The sequence below is a fragment of the Cherax quadricarinatus genome, chromosome 48, assembly GCF_038502225.1.
Source record: "Cherax quadricarinatus isolate ZL_2023a chromosome 48, ASM3850222v1, whole genome shotgun sequence".
Lineage (NCBI taxonomy): Eukaryota > Metazoa > Arthropoda > Malacostraca > Decapoda > Parastacidae > Cherax > Cherax quadricarinatus.
Window position 1 is genome coordinate 6,730,630 of NC_091339.1, and position 15,770 is coordinate 6,746,399.

At 39.5% G+C, this 15,770-nt stretch overlaps 1 protein-coding gene across 2 annotated transcripts in view; it reads left to right on the forward strand.

The window, feature by feature from the left end:
* Positions 1-274: 274 nt before the first annotated feature.
* Positions 275-15,770, forward strand: part of LOC128696195 (translation initiation factor eIF2B subunit alpha-like) — an 82,908-nt gene continuing 67,412 nt past the window's right edge. The window contains exon 1 of one of the 2 annotated variants that reach the window (XM_070094831.1): positions 275-390. In XM_070094831.1, the coding sequence (XP_069950932.1) occupies positions 381-390 (10 nt within the window). In that variant the 5' untranslated portion in view covers positions 275-380. The remainder of the gene's footprint in view (positions 391-15,770) is intronic. The other variant, XM_070094832.1, reaches the window with a different exon arrangement.

Consider the following 15,770-nt stretch of genomic DNA (forward strand, 5'->3'; position numbering starts at 1 on the left):
GGCAAAAACTTCCGTTTGAAGGATAGAGGCCTAGTTATAGATGCGTGCACCAATTTCTTTACGAGATCCATCACTCTTAAGTGGTAGCACAAAAAAAAAGAAAAAGGATTACAGAGGTCACAATGGGTCTTTATCAAATCCTACTGAATATTAGTCTTTTCGTATTTTACAATTATTTCATATAGTTGTTGTACAAATACAGTAAGGGATACAATCTCTTCTTTCTTCTACGAGACCTCAGTAGCAACTAATCATAGGGCATCATTGAACTTAGGGTTCAGTAAGTGTGGTGTTGCTGTCAGTCCGCCAGCGGAAGGGTTCATACAACACCTCGGGCCGTCGCAGTTCTTAACTCCAACAACAACAACAACAACAGCAGCATGAAGGCCTGTAAATATTATTTTCAGTTCGTTATTAAGTTTTCTTGTTATACGGAATTTAACCAGAGGCTGTACGACTCCTACGGGTTTAGCGCTTCGCCTTCAACATCATAATACAGAATTTAGTTTGCTAATTCATTTTTATTTTAATGGCGAGGCGTACAGTATGGGCAAGTTACTCAATAATTTTTTACTTTGGTTTTATGCACAATTTTAAATCAATACAGTGGTCTTGTTCAGTTTAAGTAATAGTTATCAACAACTACTCGGTGGAACTCTCAATATTTTACAATTTTCAAAACACAACCTGTGTACAACATAGAGTAAGTAGTCATTTATTGTGCAAAGTGTTATTTTGGGAGATGTTAGTAAAGTAAATATGTTTATTTAGACCACACAGCCCAAGACAGTTCAACTGCCTCTCAGCATACATAAGGGGGATTACCAGCAGACCCCTGGCTGTCTTCAAGAAGGCTCTGGACAGACACCTAAAGTCAGTACCTGACCAGCTGGGCTGTAGTTCATTCATCAGTTTGCGTGTGGCCAACATTAATGGTCTGGTTGATCAGACCCTGATCCACCACGAGTCCTGGTCTCAGACCAGGCCGCCAGGGTGTTGACCCCCCAAAACCCCCTCCAGGTATACTCCAGGTATGCCTGGAGGGGGAGGTTCAGGGGTCAATGCCCCTGTGGCCTGGTCTTTGACCAGGCCTTGTGGTGGATGAGATCCTGATCAACCAGGCTGTTACTGCTGGCCACGTGTAAACTGATATACGAACCACAGCCCAGCTGGTCAGGTACTGACTTTAAGCACTTGTCCAGCTCCTTGAAGACAGCCAGGGGTCTATTGGTAATCCCCCTTATGTATGCTGGGAGGCAGTTGAACAGTTTTGGGCCCCTGACACTTATTGTGTTGTCTGTTAGCATACTTGTTGCACCCCTGCTTTTCATTGGGGGGGGGGGGGATATTGCATCTCCTTCCGAGGCTTTTTCTTTCGTATGGATTGAGTTTTGTGTGTGGATTTGAGATTAGTCCCTCTAGGATTTTCCAAGTGTATATTATCATATATCTTTATTGCCTGTGTTCCAGGGAGTATAAATTAAGGGACTTCAACTATTCCTAGTAATTTAGGTGCTTTATCGTACTTATATGTGCTGTGAAAGTTCTCTGTACTATATTCTCAAGGTCTGCAATTTCACCTGCCTTGAAAGAGGCCATTAGTATATAGCAATATACCACCCTAGAGAGAACAAACTATTTGAAGAGAATCATCATGGGCTTGGCATCTCTAGTTTTGAAGGTTCTCATTATCCATCCTATAATTTTCGTAGCAGATGTGGTAGATTTATTGATGTGATCTTTGAAAGTGAGATTCTCTGACATTATCATTTCCAGGTCCTTCACATTAGTTTTTCACTCTGTTGTGTGGTTCTAATTAGGTTTATACTCTAATACAGTTTTAATGCCCTCAAGTTTTCCACAGTAGAGTAATTGAAATTTGTCTTCGTTGAACTTCGTATTGTTTTCTGTGATCCATTTGAAGATTTGGTTGATGTCTGCTTGTAGATTTGCAGTGTCTTCGATGGATGACAGTGTCATGGAAATTCGGTTGTCACTTGCAAAGGAGGACATGGTGCTGTGGCTTACAACTCTGCCTATGTCAGATATGAGGATGAGGAACAGGATGTCAGCGAGTACTTCACTTGTGAAATAGAGCTTTATTCTGTTTACTATTACTCTTTGTGTTCTATTTGTTAGGAAGTTAAAGATCTTCCCACTTTTCCTGTCATTCCTTTATCACTCATTTTGTGTGCTATTACACCATACCTTTGATATACCTTTGAAGATTTTTGAGAGTTTATCAACCAGGCTGTTGCTGCTGGAGGCCCACTGCCCTGCATATCCATCACAGCCTGGTTGATCTGGCACCTGGTGAAGATACTTGTCCAGTTTCCTCTTGAAGGCTTCTACACTTGTTCCAGCAGTGTTTCTGATATCTTCTGGTAAGATGTTGAAAAGTTTGAGACATGATCGCACTTGTCGAAGGCTTTTGCAAAGCCTGTGCATACTACATCTGCATTTTGTTTTTTCTCCAGAGCATCCAAGACCATGTCATAGTGGTCCAGTAGTTGGGATAGGCAGGAGTGACCTGCTCTAAACCCATGCTGTCCTGTGTTTTGCAACTGATTGGTATATAAGTGGGTGGCAATCTAGCGTCTTAAATCCTTTCAAAGATTTTTTGTGTAGGGCGAAATGACAGTAGTTTGTTGGATTATGTATTGGTAGATAAAAGACTGTTGAGTAGACTTCAGGATGCACATGTTTATAGAGGGGCCACAGATATATCAGATCACTTTCTAGTTGTAGCTACACTGAGAGTAAAAGGTAGATGGGATACAAGGAGAATAGAAGCATCAGGGAAGAGAGAGGTGAAGGTTTATAAACTAAAAGAGGAGGCAGTTAGGGTAAGATATAAACAGCTATTGGAGGATAGATGGGCTAATGAGAGCATAGGCAATGGGGTCGAAGAGGTATGGGGTAGGTTTAAAAATGTAGTGTTAGAGTGTTCAGCAGAAGTTTGTGGTTACGGGAAAGTGGGTGCGGGAGGGCAGAGGAGCGATTGGTGGAATGATGATGTAAAGAGAGTAGTAAGGGAGAAAAAGCTAGCATATGAGAAGTTTTTACAAAGTAGAAGTGATGCAAGGAGGGAAGAGTATATGGAGAAAAAGAGAGAGGTTAAGAGAGTGGTGAAGCAATGTAAAAAGGGAGCAAATGAGAGAGTGGGTGAGATGTTATCAACAAATTTTGTTGAAAATAAGAAAAAGTTTTGGAGTGAGATTAACAAGTTAAGGAAGCCTAGAGAACAAATGGATTTGTCAGTTAAAAATAGGAGAGGAGAGTTATTAAATGGAGAGTTAGAGGTATTGGGAAGATGGAGGGAATATTTTGAGGAATTGTTAAATGTTGATGAAGATAGGGAATCTGTGATTTTGTGTATAGGGCAAGGAGGAATAACATCTTGTAGGAGTGAGGAAGAGCCAGTTGTGAGTGTGGGGGAAGTTCGTGAGGCAGTAGGTAAAATGAAAGGGGGTAAGGCAGCCGGGATTGATGGAATAAAGATAGAAATGTTAAAAGGCGATTCTCAGGTAAGATATATGGACCGTGCATTTTGTAACAGAGACAGAAAGTTCAGACAGAGAGTGTGTCTTCCTGGAGCTGGTGTTGGCGACATAGTCAGCAGGTTGGATAATATTATGGCAGGTAATGGGAACAAGCCCATTATCTGTCTTAGTGCTGGGGGTAATGACATTGGAAAGGGCAGGAGAGAGGAGCTGCTGGATAAGTACAGGTCAGCCATAGAAGTAGTTAGGTCTAAGGGAGGGATCCCAGTCATATGTAGCATCTTGCCTAGAAAGGGAGTGGGCAATGAATGGATGTCTAGGGCAATTGGTATAAATAGCTGGCTAGACAGGTACTGCAAGGAACTTGCAATCCCGTTCATTGATAACTGGGACCTTTTCTTTGGCAAATGTGATATGTATGCAAGGGATGGAGTTCATCTATCTGGGGATGGAGTGGTTGCATTAGCCAATTCATTTGAGAGGGTAATTGATAACTTGTCTAGGAATTTAAACTAATAGATTATAGAGGTATGGGTGTTTGTGGGAAAAAATCAGGCTGCAGCATTAGGGTTAAAAACAGCAGTTATTACCGGGATACCTCAGGGATATGTTTAAAAGACAGTATTCAAAATAAAGTTGCTAGTAATGGCAAATCAATTGATCCAGAAACAAAGAGAGATAGTAAAGGGCAACGAGTGACTAGCTCCCTAAAGGTTTACTATACAAATAGTAGGAGTCTAAGAAATAAGATAGATGAGCTAAAATTACTTGCAAGTGTAGGTAATATAGATATTATTGGTATAACAGAGACCTGGTTCAACCTGAAAGATAGAGAAATGCCTTCTGAATGCAACATACAGGGTTATAAACTATTCCACACTGATAGGGTTAACAGGAAGTGTGGTGGTGTGGCGATGTATGTCAGAGAAAATTTAAATTGTTGTCTTAGACATGATATAAGATTAGAAACATCGAACACAGAATCGGTTTGGCTACAGTTTCTCGAGGGACGTGACAAATTAATTTTGTGTGTGATTTATAGGCCCCCAAACCTTGATAGGGAGTGCAGTAAGCTGTTATGGGACGAAATTCATAAGGCATCTAGATATGAAAATGTTGTGGTAATGGGAGATTTTAACTTTAGGCAAATTGATTGGAACAATATGACAGGAAATCTTGAGTCTAGTGACTTTCTTGATACGGTTCAGGATTGCTTTTTAGAACAGGTTGTGACAGAACCAACTAGAGGAAACAATCTGCTAGACTTGGTTCTTGCCAACAAAGATTCACTAATTAATAATCTTGAGGTTAATGATGAGCTTGGGGAAAGTGATCACAAATCACTTAGTTTCAATATATCATGGAATTACCCAGATAATTGCAATCAAATCTCTGTCCCAGATTTTCGCTTGGCCGACTTCATGGGACTGAAAAATTACTTGGGTGGGCAAAATTGGGATGTCCTGACTATGGGTCAGGTACGTGATCTTGGTTGCCAATATGGCATTTCTCAGAGCATAGTTCTAGCTGACCAGACAACTTTTGTTCCGAGTAGGGAAATTAGATCTAACAAAAATGATCCCAAATGGATGAACAATAGATTAAAACATCTCATTGGTCAAAAGAGAGGCATATACAGTTGTCCCTCGTTTTTCGTAATTAATCTGTTCCTGGAGGAGCTAATAAACAAAATTTTTCCCATAAGAAATAATGTAAATACAATTAATCCGTTCCTGACACCCAGAAGTATTAAAACAAAAAAATTTTTTACATGAAATATACATGTAGTACATAAACAATACAATGGGAAATGATGAATGAAACATTAACAGCATAACACTTACCTATATTGGAGATTCTTCTTAGTGTATGGGAGACTGGAGGAGGAGAAAGATTGGATTGTTTACAGTTTGGAAGGGGAATCCCCTTCCAGCAACACCTCAGGTACCAATTGCTTCTCTGGGGTTGCTTCTCATCTCTGTTTCTTAATGCCACTAGGACCACCTTGAGAGTTACTCTAGTCCTGTCTCGCAAAGTAACTGTGGAGAGAGCTCTGTTTCTGGCGTCTCTTTAACACTTCCCTAAAATGGCCCAAGACTTTGTCACTGTACATATTTCTCACCTTCTTTACCACAGGCTTGGCACTAGGAGCTTTCTTTGGAGCCATGGTAGCTTATTAAGTACTTGCAAGCACTAAAATGAGTGGAATATTATGAAATATTTCGTAGGAGCACTTGAGGGGACCTTCACTCACTGGTAAACAATGCCAGACTGGCTGGGTAGGGAGGCCTCCCCAGCTCACACCGTGCGTACGCGTCCTGGACGAACTACTATTCGCGAGTCAACCTATGAAAAGCGAGTCCATGTTTATACGAAAATACCCCTATGATTGGCGAAATTTACGATTGCCGAGAACTACGAAAAGCGAGGGACCACTGTATAGGCGTATCAAGAGGGGATGGGCAGTTAAGAAATCAATATATTCAATTAAAGAGAGAAATAAAAAAAAGAATAAGAAAAGCAAAAAGGGATTATGAGGCTAAGGTCGCAAGGGATTCAAAGACTAACCCAAAAGGGTTCTTTCAGGTATACAGAAGTAAGATTAGGGACAAGATTGGCCCACTTAAGAGTAACTCTGGTCAGATCACTGACAGTGATAATGATATGTGTGAAATTCTAAATATCTACTTCCTCTCAGCTTTCACCCAGGAAAATACTAGAGATATTCCTGAAATAATAGATTACGTAGAACAGGATGATAAACTATGTACGATAGCGGTAACCAGTGACATGGTCCTCAGAAAAATAGAGAAACTAAAACCTAACAAATCCCAAGGACCTGATGAACTGTTTGCAAGGGTGTTAACCCCTTCAGGGTCCAAGGCCCAAATCTGTTATTTTTTCTTATGAAATAGTAGAGAATCTTTTTGTGAAGGTAATAAAACAAAAAGTACGAAATTTGATGGAAAATTGGCGAAATTATGCTCTCGCGAATTTTGATGTCAGCGATATTTACGAATCGGCGATTTTGCCGACTTTGACTCCCATTTTAGGCCAATTACATTATTCCAGTCAACCAAATTCTTAGCTATTTCACTAGTATTACTTCTATTCTATCGATTGAGCACAGTGGAGATGTCATGTCTGAGGGCAATGTGTGGTGTGAATATAATGCAGAGAATTCGTAGTTTGGAAGTTAGGAGGAGGTGCAGGATTACCAAAACTGTTGTCCAGAGGGCTGAGGAAGGGTTGTTGAGGTGGTTTGGACATGTAGAGAGAATGGAGCGAAACAGAATGACTTCAAGAATGTATCAGTCTGTAGTGGGAGGGAGGCGGGGTAGTGGTTGGCCTAGGAAAGGTTGGAGGGAGGGGGTAAAGGAGGTTTTGTGTGCGAGGGGCTTGGACTTTTAGCGGGCATGCGTGAGCATGTTTGACAGGAGTGAATGGAGACAAATGGTTTTTAATACTTGACGTGCTGTTTGAGTGTGAGCAAAGTAACATTTATGAAGGGATTCAGGGAAACCGGGAGGCCGGACTTGAGTCCTGGAGATGGGAAGTACAGTGCCTGCACTCTGAAGGAGGGGTGTTAATGTTGCAGTTTAATTGTAGTGTATAGCACCCTTCTGGCAAGACAGTGATGGAGTGAATGATTGTGAAAGTTTTTCTTTTTTGGGCCACCCTGCCTTGGTGGGAATCGGCCAGTGTGTTAATAAAAAATAAAATAATAAACGTTAGTACTGTCGGTCTGTAATTCTTTGCAGTTGCTTTACTGCCACCTTTGTGGAGTGGTGCTATGTCTGTTATTTTTGGTGACTGTGGGTTGACCCCTGTGTGTCTGCTTCCTCTCCACAGAATACTTAAGGCTTGTGAAAAGGGCTTCTTGCAGTTCTTGATGAACATGGAGTTCCACGATTTTGGGCTTGTGGCAGAGTGCATGGGTATATCATTTATTGCTTTTTCAAAATTTTGTGGTATGATAGTGTACATGAGGTGAAAGATTATTTTCTTGGGGTTGTTAACCCAGGATAACTTAGTATCTAAACTGACGAGACAGTTTCTTGTTATCTCAGAGAAGATAATACACGAAGGCCCCACTTTACAGCCCTTTGCTTTACAGCATTTCGTTATACATATTCTTCATTCATTCAGACTTTATACAATAAATATATTCACCACTTACTATAAGCTAAGGACAAAAATATTTTAAGGTAAGTAATGTGTGTACTGTACATTCATTTTTTAGGCCTAGCTCTGTTGCTCGATGTATGATAGTGTAAAGATGTTGTCAGGCTTTTATATGAATTTGAAAGTTAGAAAAGGCTATGATTCAGTTTATAGTGATTTTCACTTTACATATAGCAGTAGCCAGAACCTAACCTACTCTATAAGTGGGGCCCTCCTGTATCCTGAAAATAGGAAACTCTGGCATTATTAAATTTAAAAAGCTCTTAAAATGAATTCAGCTTTCTTTTCTCATTTATATTCTATTTCAAATTCTCTAATATCCTATATGAAAAAAATATATTTTTTAAAGCAATTCCAATTTGATAAAATAAATTGGTAAATTGGTACCCACACAGCTCAAAATCATTTTTAAAATTTTTTATTCATGACACACTAGCGTTTTGGGTTTGAAGCCGCTCAGAAGAGGCATCCCTGGTTATTACATGGGAAACATTTTATTTAATAAAATTGGCTAATTCAAATTTACACATCTCAAAATGAGCACTGAGCTTTCCTTTAACCATTAACTGTTGGAAGCCCTAAAATTAAAAATGCTCACAGTGTCGGCATTTTTAACCCTTTTAGTGGCCACCACATAGTACTATATAATTGAGGCCAGGGTTCCCTCACATAGTTCTGTGCCATGAACTCAGCTCATTCATGTAAGCTGTGAGCAGTAAATTTTGACCTAGATACGAGAGAATGGGTCTGCGCAGTGAGTGTCCACAGCATAAAAAAGTCCTGTCTCATGTGGTGCATGATGGGAAAAACAAAATTTAGACCGTGTGTATAGTTTACAATAGCAAATTTGAGGTGTTTTTCTGGATGGTTTTTATAGTTTTATTAGCTGTTTTATTTGATAGAATAGAAGAGGACATACTACTGAAATAGAGATAATTTTGTTTGCTTTCAGGACTGGAAGTAGCCTGAAATTGAGCTCAAAGTAACAGTAATATTAAATTTTGGCTGTTCTTCCTGAGGAAGCAATATTTCCCACAAGAAATAATGTAAATACAATTAATCTGTTCCAGAAACCCAAAAATATTCACAAAAAACTCATTTTATAGAGATTAATTATAGTTTTACATACAACAAACATACATAGTACAATTAGTAATAGATAAATAACATTTAAATAAACATATAAAATAACATTTTTACTTACCTTTATTGAAGATTGATAATGGCATCTGGAAGATAGGGAGGAGTGAGGGAGCACTTATTGTTTGGAAGGGGAATCCCCTTCCATAAAGACTTTAGGTAACAAGTCCTTATCTGGGGTTACTTCCCTTCTTTAAGATTTCCCTAAAATGGGACATGGTTCTGTCACTGAACTTGTTGCAGAGATGGCTTGTTTCAGCTTGCTCAGGGTGATATTTTTCAGCAAATGCCTACACCCTATTCCACACTGCACAAAACTCCTTAACCCTTTGACTGTCGCAACCCCCAATCCTGAGGTGTCTCCTGGTGTCGCAAAATTTAAAAAAAAAAAAAAACTATTTTTTCTTGTGAAATGATAGAGAATCTTTTCCCGATTGTAATGACACCAAAAAACCGAAATTTGATGGAAAACTGAAGGAATTATGCTCTCGCGAAGTTAGCGACCTCGGTGCTGTTTACAAATCGGCGATTTCGCCCACTTTGAGCCCTATTTTCGGCTAATTCCATTGTTCCAGTCGCCCAAACTCATAGCTATTTCTTTAGAACTCCTTTTTTTTCTATCGATTGAGTGCAAGAAACAGCCCATTTACTGATTTCAACTACCTAATAATGTGGTCAGAAATTTGCAATTTCGCCAATTTCACGAAAACTAAAAAATATGACAATTTCAAAATATGGTCCAGAATGAACAATGCAGACATTCCTGGCTCTAAAATAACATTTTCTTTGTTCATCAGTCATGTCTCCAGGCCCCTCTGATATTACTCTTGCTTTCTATTTTGAATTTTTATTCAAACAAAAAATAGAAGACTTACTATTATGCAGACTACTGCAATACTGTAATAATTGTATAAATAACATCAACCCATTCATGACTGCATATTAGAATGGCTAGTTGGACATTTATTGGACAATGGCATCATTTGTTTACTTTTGAACATTGGCAAAAATCAAACATTTCCCCTACTTTGAGCTCCATTTCTAGGTTCTTTTTATAGTAAAATCAATCAAAATCACCTATATTTCTATAACATGTTTTCCATTCTATCAAATGAGACCAAGAAAACGAGAATATAATCATAAATACTATACGAAAATAGACCACAAAGTCGGCATTTTAATTAAAAAAACGGTCGGAGTTTTTTTTTCTCATTATGCACTGCGTGCTCCAGGATTTTTTTTATATGGTGCACACTGATCACACAAACCCATTCTCGCCTGTGTGGGCCTACCAGCTTTCTCCTGCTTGATTTGAAGCCGCTAGAATTTATGAGTATATATACGTCAAACACGGTACCTCGTAAGACGTATATATACGGCCGCGACAGTCAAAGGGTTAATCTCTGAAGAAGGCACCATCCACCACCATCCACCACCATCCACCACCATCCACCACCATCCACCACCATCCACCACCATCCACCACCATCCACCACCATCCACCACCCACCACCCACCACCACCACCACCACCACCACCACCACCACCATCCACCACCACCATCCACCACCATCCACCACCACCACCATCCACCACCACCATCCACCACCACCATCCACCACCACCATCCACCACCACCATCCACCACCACCATCCACCACCACCACTATCCACCAATACCATCCACCAATACCATCCACCACCACCATCCACCACCACGATCACCATCCACCACCACCATCACCATCCACCAATACCATCCACCAATACCATCCACCAATACCATCCACCACCACCATCCACCACCACCATCCACCACCACCATCCACCACCACCATCCACCAATACCATCCACCACCACAATCACCATCCACCACCACCATCCACCACCACCATCCACCAATACCATCCACCACCACAATCACCATCCACCACCACCATCCACCAATACCATCCACCACCACAATCACCATTCACCACCACCATCACCATCCACCAATACCATTCAACACCATCACGATCACCACCACCACCATCCACCAATACTATTCACTAACACCACCATCCACCACCACCCTCCACCAATACCATCCACCACCACCATCCACCAATACCATCCACCACTGCCACCATCCACCATTACCATCCACCAATACCATCCACCAATACCATCCACCAATACCGTCCACCAATACCATCCACCAATACCATCCACCAATACCATCCACCACCACCATCCACCAATACCATCCACCACCATCTACAAATACCATCCACCACCACCACCATCTACCACCATCATCATCCACCACCACCATCATTCATCAATACCATCCACCAGTATCATCCAACACCACCACCATCACCACCACCACCATCATCCACCAATACCATCCACCACCACCACCATCCACCAATACCATCCACCAGCACCACCATCCACCATCACCACCATGGTAGCTTATTTCACAGTTGCACTTAATAAACAAGCTGGCAGGCGCAGGCAGGCAGACAAGTCTGGTACGCGGTTAGAAACACAGGGCACGTTTGATACTAGAGAGAAAATTAGTGCAAAAAAAGCGGTTGAAACTCGAAGCGTTCAGTAGTCGATGCGTTCGAAACTCGGGGTTCCACTGTATAGATATTCCAGACAATAAAAGCAACATTTCCTCTGTTCATTAAACACACCCTCAGGCTTTTCCTATATTACACTTGCCCTTCATTTTGAATTCATTACACAAAAAAATCAAAGATTTATCTTATTTCTCGATTTACAGAGTTCCAGTAATTGAATCAGACCTAGTAAAAACTCATAAAACAGACCAGGGGGTTGTAGGGATAGTCTTACTCATCATCAGGAAAATTGTCAAAAAACAAATATTTCCATTATTTTAAGTCCTGTTTCAAAATATGTACTGTACTTCCATTCCTAAAGCCAACCAAAATCATCTCATTTTCAGTAATATTTCTTCTATCCTATTATTTGATGCCAAGAAACAGCCAATAAAACTTTAAATACCATCCTAGAAAACACCTTAAGATGCCCATTCCAAACTCCATATGGCGACAGGCATATGTGTAGTAGTACTACAATGGACCCTCGGTTATCGGCCATTTCAGATATTGGCTGACTCGGTTATCGTCCGTTTTTTTTTTGGCCATTATTTCACTTATCAGCCGTATTGGATGTATCCACCAGCCTGCCCTCCAGCCGCTTGTGCATTCGTGAGTCAGTCTGGCTGTGTCTCTGGGTGAGTGGGGAAACTTCTGCTCATTCATCCAAACATTTCGCTATAATCCATTGTTTTTTGTGGTTATTGATTGAGTTCAACTGTGAGATAAGCAACCATGGGCCCAAAGAAAGTTCCTAGTAAAGTTCCTTTGGTAAAGAAAGTGAGAAACATGATGGAATTTAAGAAAGAAGTTGTTGAAAAGTATGAGTGAAGGAGGAAGAGAGAGGGGAGAATGTGCCACCCTCAGTGATTCTACGATATGTACAATACTAAAGCAGCAGGAGTCAATAAAGGCTATAGCGTCAGCCAGTGATAAAGTGCAACATTAACAGTGTAGCAAGTAAGTTAAGTGATTAAGCGATAGAAAAGGGACGACACGAAACTCTTCCAATGTTTTTGGAGGTATATAGGGCCACTGACAATATATGCAGCCCTGCATATCTTCCACCACCCTAAACCAATGCCAGCATATCCTCCAAGGTAAGTGTAAATATTTCTTATTTATAAAGTGTAAATATTTCTTATTTATAAATTTAAGTGTAAATATTTCTTATTTATAAATTACGTACATTGTGTGTGTGATTAGTGGTGGTGGCCTCTGCTGCCACCTCCACTACCACTAATGTGTACAGGTTATGCTCTCAGTGGCCCTTATAAACCCAACAACAACACTAGCACCACCACTCGTCATATGTAATGACATGTGTTATTCATTCTAGAGTATATATCATGTTTGCATGTTATTAATATTGTTTATTATGTCATAGATGAATTGTGATAGGTAAATAAGCTGTAGAGTTGATATAGCATCATATTTAAGCATTTTGACCTCTCTCCAAACAATAAACTCGCTTCCTTCTCCGCTCCTCGCCATTTTGCATAAGCCCACAAGACTCTTCAATAAAGGTAAAAGTGATTTAAATGTTGATTTATCCATTTTATTAGTCACTTGTGTATATGAAACTATAGTTAATCTTTAAAAAATGTATTTTTTGTTAATATTTTTGGGTGTCTGAAATGGATTAATTGGATTTACATTAATTCTTATGGGAAATATTATTTCAGTTTTTGGCCATTTCGGTTTTAAGCTGACCTTCTGGAACGGATTACGGCTGATAACTGAGGATCCACTGTACAGTAGGGCCCCACTTATATGGCGGGTTAGGTTCCAGGCTGTCACCGGAAAGCAGAACTCCATTTTTTCCCATTTATGAATGCATATAAATGCCAGACAAGTTTACACTAAATTATATTAAGTTAGTAATAGAACTAGGCATTAAAAACACACAAAGTAAAATACTTTCACAGTGCATTCATTACTTATCTTAAAGTATTTGTAATCTTAATGTAGGGAGAGGTGAGTAGTACTTTTATTTGTAGGAAGTCAGGTGTAGGTAGCCCTGGCTCCCCGTCTCATACTTAATATACGATATTTAATGTGTGAGAGGTGAGTGGCAGGGTGTTTATTGCATAAAATCAGAATGGCACACCATCATCCTGTCAATGGCACTTAAAGCAAGAGGCTTACAACTCCTCTTTTTATCACAGCTAACCTTAAACGCCATCGTCAATGAGAGCCAACTAGTTAACGAAAGAGTAAACGAGAGAGAGAACGAGATACAGAGTTGAGACAATGTAAGAATACAAACTGAACAGGTAGTGGGCGATCACTTGGTCAGGCAAAATAAATGCGTATTAATATGTGTCTACTTTTAGTTCATTCACGTACGTTTGTAAGAGTTTGTAAAACATTTACCTCAATATTTTTTTATTATAATAATAATTAACTCACAATATAAATACTCTTACATTGTGTACAAGTTGTACAAGTTAGTACAGAATAAACAAACAGCAACACATCATTTTAGAGTGAATGAAGTTATTATTATTATTAGTATTGTTGTTATTATTATTATAAAAAGCACTAAACCCACAAGGGTCATGAATTGCTATATATAGAGTAAAGGCATATGAAAAGAATATTTTTCTACAGTTATCCCCCAGTTTGACTAGAGAAAACATAATTCTTCCCACACTACCTACACAGTTGCTTTGTAAACAAATCTCATATTTAGGTCAATTTTTTATTCTGTGAGTGTATGTATCATGTTTATATGCTACGTAACAGGTTTTTATATATAATTTTGAGGAAAATATCATAGATGGATTAATGAAAATGCCTATATTAATGTAAAACAAGACGTTTAGTGTGCCCAAGAGTGATTATTATAACGTAGTACAGTGGACCCCCGGCTTACGATATTAATTCGTTCCAAGAGGCTGTTTGGGTGCCGTTACCGAATGAATTTGCTCCCATAAGGAATATTGTAAATTAGATTAATCTGTTTCAGACCCCCAAAAGTACACTTACAAAAGCACTTAAAAAAATACACTTACATAATTGTTCGAGTTGGGAGCTAATCGTAAGTTGGGGGTCCACTGTATTGGCGTCATGAGTAGAGAGAGACTTAGCGATTTTAATGTGTACCTGCACACCAGCTCAGTGTGTAAGTATATTTAGGTACAAGCACACATAAGTATAATTATCAGAGTACATATAAAATACGCAGTAACTTTAAAACACTTGAAATTTTGGAAAGTTTCCTGACATAGTAGATGTGGTCACGGAGAATGTAAACAAACCAGGTGGGGCGCGCTGTATTTGAAAGACTGTTTGTCGTATAGCAAATTTTGGACATAATTTGACATTGCCGTATTAGCGGAACGCCGTAAGGTAAAATGCCATAAAGCAGGGCCCTACTGTATATCATTTTCAGTCACCATGCTCAGCTGAATTTATACAGCTGGGCAGTTGTTCTTCCTTGCATGATCTTGATCACACAGTCCTTGAAGAAGTGTGGGGAGTCAAATGCAGGTCAAATGTGGTAACCATCCTGACATAGCATTTAATATGTAGTCATGACACACAGCAACATAATTGTTGGGCGTAACATCCCCAGATGGCAATTCAGAAACTACTAAACCTCAACCAGTTGATTCTCTAAATCCTGACATTGGTTGTTCTCCACAGGGATGATTGTGTTCATGATGCTTGTGCTTGATTAGGAAAGGATGCCTATGCTCTCACACTTGCTCTCTGTATGTGTCCATGTGTTTGCCATACTCAGGATTTTTCTGGCTTGAAGGGAGACAAGCTTAAGTAACATGCCCTACTTCACGATGCTTTGTTCAGAGCTTGTATGATCATCTGCTCACACAAACATCAGTGTGTGTGTCTAGCAATTCTGAACTTCCTCCTTAGGATCTCATTTGTCTCAGTCATAAATTTGGGTACTGGTAGCATGATTACTAACATGTTTTATAGAACCTGAACTCAAAATGCTATAATAATTTGAGGTATGAAAAACTACTTATATAGGATTTACCTTTCCTTGTCAGTTGTTCTTATACTTACTGATGCTGTGGTCCTGAGTAATGCTTGAAACAGTTCATCTATGTTTGAGGGAGCCCCAGTGTGTGCATACACATAAATATTAGCAAAGTTCTTGCTGGGTAAAAAATATGGTATAGATTATTAGAGTGCTATTGTTACAGAGGTTATAGAGACAGTTTGCCAATGCTAACATGACTCATGGAGCTCTTCACAATAAGGTAGTATTTTGTATTTCAAACTATTAATTACATATTTTGTGTTATTGCTATAGTATAATTATTATTGAAGGTTTCTCATGTTAAGTTATGCAGCAGT